This window comes from Pygocentrus nattereri, chromosome 29 (genome assembly GCF_015220715.1).
Source record: "Pygocentrus nattereri isolate fPygNat1 chromosome 29, fPygNat1.pri, whole genome shotgun sequence".
NCBI lineage: Eukaryota > Metazoa > Chordata > Actinopteri > Characiformes > Serrasalmidae > Pygocentrus > Pygocentrus nattereri.
The window spans coordinates 4,359,830-4,370,999 of record NC_051239.1 but is presented as its reverse complement, the minus strand read 5'-3'; the positions used below and the strand labels follow the sequence as shown (position 1 = coordinate 4,370,999).

The 11,170-nt window shown below is 42.3% G+C and overlaps 2 protein-coding genes across 2 annotated transcripts; both read right to left on the bottom strand.

The window, feature by feature from the left end:
* Positions 1-234: 234 nt before the first annotated feature.
* Positions 235-4,434, bottom strand: LOC108416412 (DLA class II histocompatibility antigen, DR-1 beta chain-like). Its single transcript, XM_017689381.2, has 6 exons — positions 4,361-4,434; positions 3,909-4,178; positions 1,615-1,896; positions 1,361-1,474; positions 1,249-1,271; positions 235-1,165 (listed from the first exon to the last, which is right to left on the bottom strand). The coding sequence occupies exons 1-5, from the start codon at positions 4,404-4,406 to the stop codon at positions 1,261-1,263; spliced, it is 723 nt and encodes a 240-aa protein (XP_017544870.1). The 5' UTR covers positions 4,407-4,434; the 3' UTR covers positions 235-1,165; positions 1,249-1,260.
* A 1,888-nt stretch (positions 4,435-6,322) lies between these two features.
* LOC108415515 (H-2 class II histocompatibility antigen, A-U alpha chain-like) lies at positions 6,323-10,549 on the bottom strand. The gene is made up of 4 exons (XM_037536270.1): positions 10,434-10,549; positions 8,165-8,413; positions 7,432-7,713; positions 6,323-6,856 (listed from the first exon to the last, which is right to left on the bottom strand). Exons 1-4 carry the CDS (start codon positions 10,486-10,488, stop codon positions 6,606-6,608), a joined length of 837 nt encoding a protein of 278 aa, XP_037392167.1. The 5' UTR covers positions 10,489-10,549; the 3' UTR covers positions 6,323-6,605.
* Positions 10,550-11,170: the final 621 nt, after the last annotated feature.

Here is an 11,170-nt window from a genome sequence, read left to right as displayed (position 1 = left end):
GCCGGGGGTGGAGTCAGCTGAAAACAGTGGGGTGGAGTTACTTTTTAAGGAAAACAGTGATGATGTATGTGTCTGTGTCAGATAAACTGGCAAACGAGTTGTTCGCAAGTCACATGCTCAGAGTTGATCTGTGATTGTGACCCTGTAATTTACATTAATAAAATTATTGCATCCATCATGCGTCATATAATCAGTGTGATCGACTTTCACAGAGAGACTCAAAACACACTGACGTTAAAGAAATCTTTAAGAAATGTTTATTAGTAGCAGCAAAATACCCAAAATCAACAGCCACGTCAATAATGTTACACACACTGATCGCAATCTCTAAAAATCAGTGATTAATACAGAAAAGGCATTGACTGCAAACACATCGGCTCCTAAGGACTTTATATCAGCCTCTTAAAGAGGTCCTGGATAACCCACCCTGGACCTTTGTACCTTTTTGTTTTTTCTCTATTGGTGTAGTACGGAGCCTCGCTGGTAACATCCTGTATAAATAAAAATAATAGGTGGCCACTACTTAGTAAAGCGCAGGGCGAGATCCTAATGTTTGGCCACAACTTCGTAAGCCATGATCTCATTCCCATGCCTTACTAAGTTGTGGCCACACATTAGGATCTCATTCACACATTTTGATAAGGCGTGGCCATGCATTATTTTTATGTATACAGGATGTCATCAGCGGGGCTCCGTAGTACAGTGATGTAGGTGTACTTGTATTTTCCTTTGACCTGTTTGTCTAAACATGAGAAATGTAATCTCGTATCCTAAATTATGGAAACTACATTTATATAAAGAGGCATTATTTGCTAAAACAAAGTAAAAGATGGACCAATGTCTGATAGAACATGGATCTAGTTCAAACACTACTTGGTCCACTTTGTAATATACCAACCAAATATTTAAAACTTCAATATGTGCTTTAAAATGGGCTCTTTTTACAAAACCTATCCAGCAACCAAATCAAACATGTTTCTCTCATTATTAACATAACAAAGACATCCACAAAGCAAAATATGAGCTCATGCTTAAGAAAATTAAACAAATGATACAGACTAACGTTAATTCTGTAAACACAACGCAGGTAATTAAAGCTGTATTACAGACTTCAGTGCTTCACCACCTGACATTAAAGACGACGACTCTACATCATCAGAAGAACCTGCAAGAATTCAGATAAACGTGTAAAAGGTTTTATAACAGAACTGAGCCAATACAAAAAGAGTAAGACCAGTAAAAACTTACCAGCAGTGAACTTCACAGGAACTCTGTAAAACAGGAGAAGTGTTTTATACACATTAGTCACTCATCAATACTCCAGATGGATCAATGTCAGCTGAACTCTCTCGGATCTGACCTGGAGATTTCTTCTTGTAGTAGAGGAATCCAGCAGTGGACAGGATGATCCCCAACACGAACCCTGAAGCTCCGATAAAAATCTTGTCCCGGTCAGAATCAGGAAAAGAACCTCCTGCAGGACAAGAGCACCATTTCATTGATGTGATAGACATGCTGTTATGAATATGATGCCATTGTCACAGCCTTATAATGAACTCACTCTGAGTTCTGTTTACTCTTTATTGGTCTGTACTGATGTGTGTTCATTCTCACCCCAGTCAACAATGATGGGCTTCTTAGAGCTGGCGTGCTCCACCACACAGGAGATCTTCTCTCCAGATGTGGGCGTGTACTCCAGATGGGAATGGATCTGGTAGTACCAGTTTCCATCAGCCATCTCCTCAGTGGACACCACATCAGAGGTCACCTTTTCACCGTCTCTCAGCCAGTACACGTCGATGGCTGGGGGGTAGAAGCCATACGCGCTGCACATCAGCAGGGCTGGGTGACCCTGACTGGCCTGCTTTTCTGATGTGAGACGGATCTTCGGCTTGACTGTAAATATCAGATATTTAAATGACTGATGTAATATTAATAAACTATCATAATGGAACAGATTTAACTACTTAACAGCAATATTAGTGTATGGATAAATATAATAATAATTTATTCTTAAATATTGTAACATCTGGCCACTGGTTTGTACTGCTGTAGAGGCTCTGGAAGGGTGGTCATGCAGAGGGCCATGCAAAGAGGCTCATGAGAGGCATGCATTTCCCATATAAAGGTACATTTGTTGTTTATGTTGTTGTTGTTGTTGTTGTTGTTGTTGTTGTTGTTCCTGCATTTAAAGATGTGTGTATGAGTTTATTTTGTCATTTTGTGTTGGGCAGTGTTGTTAGTTTAAGAGGATAGCATCTACTGGAGAGTGAAGGGATATGGCCCTGCTACCCTTGTCTGTGTTTTGGGCTTTTCTGTGGCTGTGAAAAGTGGACATATTCCTATAAAATCATGCCATCTTCTGTGCATTATTGCATGCTTACTGGATGCTACGGTGGTGTCAAAAGTGGGATAGTGCACACAGGCCTTGAAGTTGTTTGAAGTGCAGTACAGGCGGCAGATGGTTCACTGTGCTCACCATCACATGTCCGCCAATAACCCTACTGAAACCAGGCGCGCTCACAAATGGCTGGAAGATGACCATCGTCCAGCTCAGATCAGCCATCATAGTCAGAACCCCAGTGTTGATGGCATGCTAGACAGCTGGGTGGAGTGCCGCTGTCACTGCCATCACCCATATCTGTGCAGAATTTGATGCAGCTCACTGTGGGGAGTTCCACCACACACAGGAGGAGCCACAATGGCTAGGAATCAGTCCTGGTGAAGGACTAGGGGCACTCGCTGCTGAGTAGAGAGTGCCCAGTGGCATTTGTGAAGGCCAGGACTGTGCACATTCAGGGACTAGCATCTCACTAATGGCTCATGCTGCCACAGAGGCTCTGGAGGCATGGCCGTGCAGAGGGCCATGCCACAAAGTTCATGCAGGGTTGTTTGTTAGTCTAAACTATGGTAAATGTTGCCTGTGTGCTTTTTTTTTTGTTGGCCAGTGGGCATAAACACTAGTTGAGTTGAGTGTCTACCACAAAACAGAGATGAATGGCCGGTGATGACCTTAATGAATGCTTAATGAATGAGCACTTCTTGCTCGCACCCACTGTGCCAAATATTTAAAGGTTTTTGAATCAAGTCATATGTTGTCCATTCAAAGCTTCAAGCTGTTGAGTCCGGAGGGCCAGACTAGAGTGTTAATAGGGGTTTTGATGCGTAGATGAGTCAGTCTGTGCCAGATAAACAAGTTTATCTAAGACTGGAAGAGAATAAAGAAAAGTATATTTATTTTAGAAATGTGTCTAACCTAATCAGTATAAACGTATCTTTTGATGTGTTAATGTTGTTTTACTATTTACATAATGTGAACTGTGTTAGTGTGTCCTTGAGCAAGACACCTAACCCCCAACTGCTCCCCAGGCGCCATACATAGGGCTGCCCACTGCTCCGGGCAGGTGTGCTCACTGCCCCCTAGTGTGTGTGTGTGTGTATGTGGTGTTTCATTTCACGGATGGGTTAAATGCGGAGGTGGAATTTCTCCGTTTGTCTCACCTTAATGTTTATGTTCTCTATTCAAAAAAGGTGTCATGCATAACATACGCAAGCTTATGAACGTGTCTTTAGTGTCCTGCTTTAAAAAATCCCCCTGTAGACACGAAAAGAACTGAAAACATTTTTTCTAAAGCAACTTTAAACACAATCACTCAAAATCACTGGAAGCAGCATAAAAATAGCACTGATGTATTATCAGCTGGCCAACATTCAACCAGCTGTGCAGTAAGTAAAAAAGAAACTGAACTCTGAACTGGTAATCTGTAAAGTCTGCGAATGAACAGTTTGAATCATGATTTAATAGTTTAGGACCCCTCACCTCCACCTCTGTTTTGCTGTGGTTTTAAAACTTTTGTATATTTTATTTTATCTGTTTTTTTTCAGTGGAGGTTACATGAGTTTCTTACCTGCTTTATCCAGAATATGAGTGTAGACTAACTGTAGGTTGGGTTTGCAGTATCTCTCCAGCTCGCCTCTCATCCGCTGTACTTCAGGTCCTTTATTAAAGAGCTCTGCGTTCTTCACTCCGAGCTCAGTGTATCCAACAAACTCCCCCACCGTGCTGTTAAACCGTAAGAATGGATCCTTATTGAAATAATATGTAGTAATATATTCCGAATCTGAGAGATCTGATGACCTGGAGATACAGTCTAAAACTTGGTACCAACTGTATCCATCTGGAAATAATAAGGAAAATAAATAGATTAGTTACAATTAAAGTTGTGTGTTTAAGACAAGCAAATAAATAAATAAATAAATCTTTCCTTCCTAACAGTCATTACAGAACAGAGAATCTAACAGAGAATCTACTTTACTCCAGTTAAAAAAACTGATTATATGACTGTAAATGTAACCAGACCTGCTCTCAGACTCAGAGCGAGCAGCAGCTGCAGAATCAGGATCATCTTGTTTCGACACCCAACGACAACTGAGAGTTTCAAAGCGTGAGTTCCTGATCATACAGACCCACTGACCAATCAGAAGCTCCTGACCTACTGCATCACATGTTCCTAAGCGGATATTAGTGCATTTTAATGGAATTGTTCAAAACAAGGGTTAAATTCTCAAACCAAAGAGTTTATTTGTGACTGTATGTGATTCTTTCTACTGAACTGGCTCTGAGTTCAAACACATTTCAGGCTTTTCACAGACTTTAAAATCCTCTTTGACTGCCTCTTCACCTTAATTATGCTTCCCTCATTAAAATAACTGATTTTGTTTGGTCATTAACAAAGCGGTTCTAATGCTACTAAAACTACCAAGAACTTCTGGAGTGACGGTTTCAGTTTTAGCTCATTTTGAGTGGAGCTATAAAACGCAGCCAGCGCATCAGCTGAACACAGAGAATCATTATATTTATCATTAAAACACACAAAACAGTTCACTAAACTGCAGAAAATCTGTTTCAGTGATGACAGTTCATAATGCTCCACACTGATTTTCAGATTTTGGGACACATTTACATCAAAAAGTCAAATTTAAGACTGAAATCTGTTTCTAAATATTCCCAAATGTCCAAGTAGATTATTGTTAGCAGTGCATCAGACGGTCAGCAGCAGTGGTTCGTGGTCAAGCGCAATCGCAGTATGATTCACAGCAGCGCTGCACTTTTTATCAAATGTAATATGAACAGAACACGATGAGGTTTAAGATCAACTCATTAAAAATCCATCTTAATTACAAGCAGTAATCAGGCAGCCCTTTTCTCAAGGAGCTAACATGATACTGTGAATCCAACAAGGTGGCATTTGAGAGTGATCGTTATTGCAGTGGTGTAAAAATCATGAAGATGCTGTCGTCTCATGAATTAAATTCTGAAAAATGATTTCACATCCACTCTGAGCAAGTCTCAGCCAATCAGATTTCAGAACCAGATCTGTCCTCCCCACCGAGCACTGATTCCAGACTGCAGGAAGGTGGAGCTGGACGTTCAGCACAGAATCACAGAGAGACTGAGTGAATCTACAGTTTGGATTGGATGTTTTTTAACCCCATCTTGGCCAATTTACATATTTCTTACCTTTTGCTGGCGCTATTGTTCTGTGGCCCACGTCAGCTTCCATTTGTTAACAGCAATCATAAATCAATTTAGATGCCAAAAAAAAAAGAAAACACTTTATTGCCATCTTTTTTTTAGTTTGAATTAGTTTGGGTACTTTGCATGGTCCATACTTACTAACAACCCCTTAGGCAAATATCACCAATTCTTCCTGCCAAAAGATTCTAGTTCTGTGAAATTCTTGGTCTGTCTTGCATGGAGATTCCACAGATTTTCAATGATGTTTTTGTTGGGTGACCAAACCTCCAGCTTGAGCCTCTTGAGGTAGTTCATTGTGGATTTTGAGGTGTATTTAGGATCATTATCTTGCTGTAAAACCATCCTCTTTTTTTGATTCAGTCTTATTCATCCACCCCCCATGTTTAACAGTTGGAGCGATGTTCTTATCATGAAATTCTGCTCCCTGTTTCTTAACCTTTGCTCAGTGCACCACCACTCCAGAGTCTTTGGCAAAATTTACTTGAGAGCTGAAATCTCTTGGGTGTAGTTCTACAGTTACAGGCTGTAGTCCATTTGATATTTTGTTTTGATCCAGTTATTCAGTGGTCAGTACCAGGAACCAATGGACTGCAGTCTGTAATTGAACCACACAGGGCTCATATGTGGTGAGTGGAGCTGATAAAATGGACAAAAAATGTAGACACATCAAAGTGTACCTAATGAATTGACCGGTGAGGATGTTTATTGACCGGTGAGGATATGATGTCATTTGTTTTCCAGTTAAGAGAGCAGGATTTCCTTAAGTCATGAAAAGTCATCAAGTGTGTTATTATAAAACTGGTGCTGTGTTTTTTCCACAGGCTTTTTATTTTTGAAGACAGATTTCAAAGTAAGATCATGTGTTCAAACCATCTGTTATCACACGCTTCATGTCATCATCCAGCTGTGATCGCTCGTCTGCAAACAAACTGGATTTCTATTCAAGCAGCACTATAAGATTTGGTTAAAGCTGTAAAAAGCAGCATTACAGAGTGAGGGGAATAAAAACAGGCTGAAATATGATGAGCGTGCTCTGCTGCGAGTCTCCCTGTAAAACCTGAAACAATCATTTAAAAGTCAGAGGCGTCGTTTTCCCAACCAGCTTCTTTTTCCCGAGGAGCTCGAGTAACTTCTGCTCTGAGAGTAAAGCCCACCGCACGAAGTCTGCACTCTGTTTCCCGCAGTTTCCTTTGCTGCTTCCTTTGTGGCTTCCTTTGATGAAGAAGAAGATTCCAACCGCGGTTCCCAGCAGTCCTGCAGCCAGACCCGCTACACAGAACACAGTCGGACCCAGACTGGGAGGAGGGACCTGCACATCTGTACAGCACAGAAAACACAAACATAAACGATGCTCATTCACAGAATGGAGTCCCAGTTTCTCACCACGTTTTAGCTCAATTCACAATATAAACTCAATGGCCCTGTTTACTCCATTACATCACTGCTGTCGGAACAAAACGGAAATTTCAGTTTTTGACATAATCTGAAAATGCCTGTTGTCTTTTACATGGTGTGTAAATTTCATGAAGAATGGACAAAAAGAAATGACCCAAAATGACTTGAAGACGTCTGGTTCCATTGACTTGCATTAAAAGTAAAGCAGTTTTTTTCCTTCTCCTCTAAAGTTTTTTTGAGGTTTTGATCATATAAGTTTCTGATTCTGTTCTTACTGACCACCAGTCTAGCAAATTTTAAATTATTTTCTACCACAACACGTCTGATCCACCTCATCAGGTAATTATTAAACCCATAATGATCAGAAAATAAATAACCCTGCTGACTTCTATCACACTACATCTGAACGGCCATCAGCAGCCTTTACTGTGATACTCAGATACTCATTAATGAAGTCCACTAACAGAATCAGGTCTATCAGTAGGTATAAATCTCACCCCATGCTTTGGTCAGTGGTCTGTCCAGGGCTGCATGGTCCACAGTGCAGGTGTAGATATCGTCCTTCTTTGGAATGAAGCTCAGACGAGAGACCAGGTTGAAGGTTCCATCATCAGTAACGTAATATCTGCTGAGGGAAGCTTCACTCGTCACATCTATATCATTCTTGGTCCATGAAACTTTCACGTGTGCTGGGTAGAATCCAGTGATGTAGCAGATGAGGGTGTTATTAGAGCCCAGCTCCACATCGTCCTCTGAGTAGAGTGAGCTTTGAGGAGCAACTGTGGATGAAGACACAACTTCAACATTAATCATCACGAATATTCAGAGAAAGCAACTTTCAATGTTAATATTGTGATAATGAGCATCTGATACTATGTGATGAGAACTTGATGCTATCAGGTGAGCATCCGATACTGTGTGGTCAGCACCCAATATCATCAGCTGAGCATCAGATGCTCTGCAGTGAGCATCCGATTCTATCAGGTGAGCACCCAATACCATCAGGTTATCACCTGGTACAGTTTGGTGAACACCTGAAACTATCAGATGAGCACTAGATACTATCAGAAAAATTTACTATGTCTGTATCTGGTGGTAACTTTTTCCCTAAACTGACATGAGGCATACATATTACTTATAATTTTAGGTAAATCTTTTTCTCTGCGCCATCTCTCTTTTATGTTTTATCTTCTCGTTATTAATTTTGTGCTACAGTGTCTCATGTCTTACTCTTTGGTTCTGCGGGGCTCTTGGTAGCTTCTACAAAAACAGCCAAGTTTTGTTTACAGACTTCCACATCAGCAACAGCCGCCTCATAGGTTCCTTCTACATAGGAGAAAGGATCTGCAAACTGTGGCAGGGTCATCACTCCTTTCCCCTCACTGAAGTCGGCGTGCCACATTTCTTCTCCATCCAGTCCGTACATCACCTCTTTCTCTGTCTCAGAGCACAGGGTTATGTAGGTGTTCTTGTGCTGAACTGAGGAAAGAAGGAGGAGAAAAGAACATCAGTACAGACATCCACACGCACTGGTTTACTGTGCTTTTTGATCGTAGGTTTGAGTGCAGCTGCTCGGCCATGGAAACCCATTTTGTGAAACTCCTAACATGAACTTCTTTTGCTGATGTTGCTTCCAGAGGCAGTTTGGGACTCTTTAGCGAGGGATTAATCAGAGGATAGGTACTGTGAGCTTCGGCACTCTGTGGCATGCTGTGACTTTTCCTTGGACTACAGACCACCAGACCATCATTTAGATAAGATAATACTTCCATCAGTGTCCATCAGAGTTAGCACAGTAAACAGTATGTACCTAATGAGAGAGAGTATACGCTCCTTCACCTGTGCCTTCTTCTATGTTCCTCCTCCCTCTTCCTCCCTTGCATAAACCCTAAAGCTACAAATTCACATCTTTAGATTTTTTTTTAACATAAATGATCAAGGAACAAACAAGAATTCAGATTCAGTAATTACACTCAACTGGCCACCAGGGCCCGATTCTGAGTTCTTATAGGAATTTGACTTTATCAAGTTTAATAACGCTCTCAAAGGCATTTGTGTCTAAGACTTTGCTGGTTCCTGTAGATCTGGTGGTTCATGGCTATAGAGTGTTATAATAAACTGGGAGTGCTGGTGCTGTCACACACTCACTCAGATTTGTTGATGGTGAAACATCTCAGGGAGCCTCATGTCTATTACCTTTCTGGCTCTCCCTGTTAGTCCGGCTGTAATAGCTCAACCTGCCAGAGCCTCTGCTGCTCTCTGTTAACACTGTAAACTGAAATCAGTGTCTTATAGCAGAACTAAATGTCTGTGTGTTTCCTTGCCAAGCAGAACAACTGCCCATCATGATCATGGGGTGCCCACTGCGCTCCCAGCTTCTGGACCAGTTTGACCACCATGGAGTTTCATGCTGTACAAAGCTGTGTAAACCTCACCTGCATGAACTGACCTTCCTGATGCTGATGCTGCTGCACAGACTCAAACTATTCAGTCAGAGCCATTTCTTCGCCTGCTTTTCCCCTTTTCTGTATAATGACATTTTAGACTAATGTTAAAATCCATCCATCCATCCATCCATTTTCTAAGCCGCTTCTCCGTCAGGGTCGCGGGGGGGAGCTGGAGCCTATCCCAGCAGTCTTCGGGCGGAAGGCAGGACACACCCTGGACAGGTCGCCAGTCCATCGCAGGGCAGACAGACAGACACAGACAGTCACTCACACATTCACACCTAGGGGCAATTTGGATGTCCAATTGGCCTGACTGCATGTCTTTGGACTGTGGGAGGAAACCGGAGAACCCGGAGGAAACCCACGCAGACACGGGGAGAACATGCAAACTCCACACAGAGAGGACCCCGGCCACCCTGCCAGGGAATCGAACCCAGGCCCTCCTTGCTGTGAGGCGACAGCGCTACCCACCACGCCACCGTGCCGCCCGACTAATGTTAAAATCTTATTGCTTATTGCAGTGCGGTGCTGACCAGAGGAGGACGAGTTTCCCTTTTGCGTCTTGGTTCCTCTCAAGGTTTCTGTCACCACTGCACACAGATTTTTCCGCAAAGCTACTTTGCAACAACATCTGATTTGAAAAGCACCATATAAATAAACTTTTACTTGACTTCATGTTGTTTTAGTAGCTCAGTTGTCTCAAAGATCTAGGTCCTTTTGTTTTAGCTATACTGTCCTTCCTGAGCTCAGAACATATGTAACCCTCACCTGGTCCCAGCCCTATCATTTCAACCCCCTCTTCACCTTCCTCCTCTGCCTTTCTGCTTTTCCCCCAACCCTCAGTATCTCTAGTGAAACCCTGTCAGGCTCTGTATTCATTGGTCTGGTGACTGACTGAGGACCAAGCTGTGCCCGTGCATGATCCTCAGCATGCACATGAATAAAACTCTGAATCAGATGATCCAGTCTCCGGACTCCTCCTCCTCCTGAATCTCCAGCACTAATATCCAGCACTACAGTTCACTATTAAACACTGAAGCATTGATACTCACTTTTAGCCTCTGTGGAGAGAAAAACTGACCAGATGAGAATCAAACACAGCTTCATCTTGATCAGCGTAGAGGAAACAAACTCCTACACAGTGAGAGCCGACTGATTAAAGTCTCACTGTTCCTCTGTCTCTCTAACGGAGACCTCTCGGAAAATCAGCCAATAGAATCATTACTTTTACTCTGGGACTGCAGTATCTGGGGAAGTTTCAGTCTCTTCTCCCTTAAAGGTGCAGTGTGTAAGGTTTAGGAGGATCTATTAGCAGAATTGGATTATAGTAGCAAAATGAACTTTTTATCACTGTATAATAAAATGACCTGTTACTATGAATCGTGGCTCTGTTTGCTTGGAATGAGCACAGAAGAAGCATAATCCTTATAGAAATGTCCTGCTGTGACAGCAGGTTTGTAATTTGTACTTTTTCAGTGCTTCTGCTCATAAACGTGGGACAACTGGGCTGCCAAAGTCAGAAAACATGGGATTCAACAAGTCGTTCAGACTTGGCTCCCTTTGTTAGATCAAGTGGGTTTATGACACCACCCCCACCTCCTCCCATGGCTTCAGAGCTGATCTCTCGCTGGTGGCGTTATGTAGAAGCTAACACCTAAAAGCTAAGACTTCGTCGTTTCTGAAAGGTTTTTTTTTTTTTGTTCACACCTTCATTCATGGAAAGTGCCAGTCTGATAATGCAGTAGCCCACTCAGGGGTGGAGCTTTCATGGGCCCACCCAGTCAGGTGA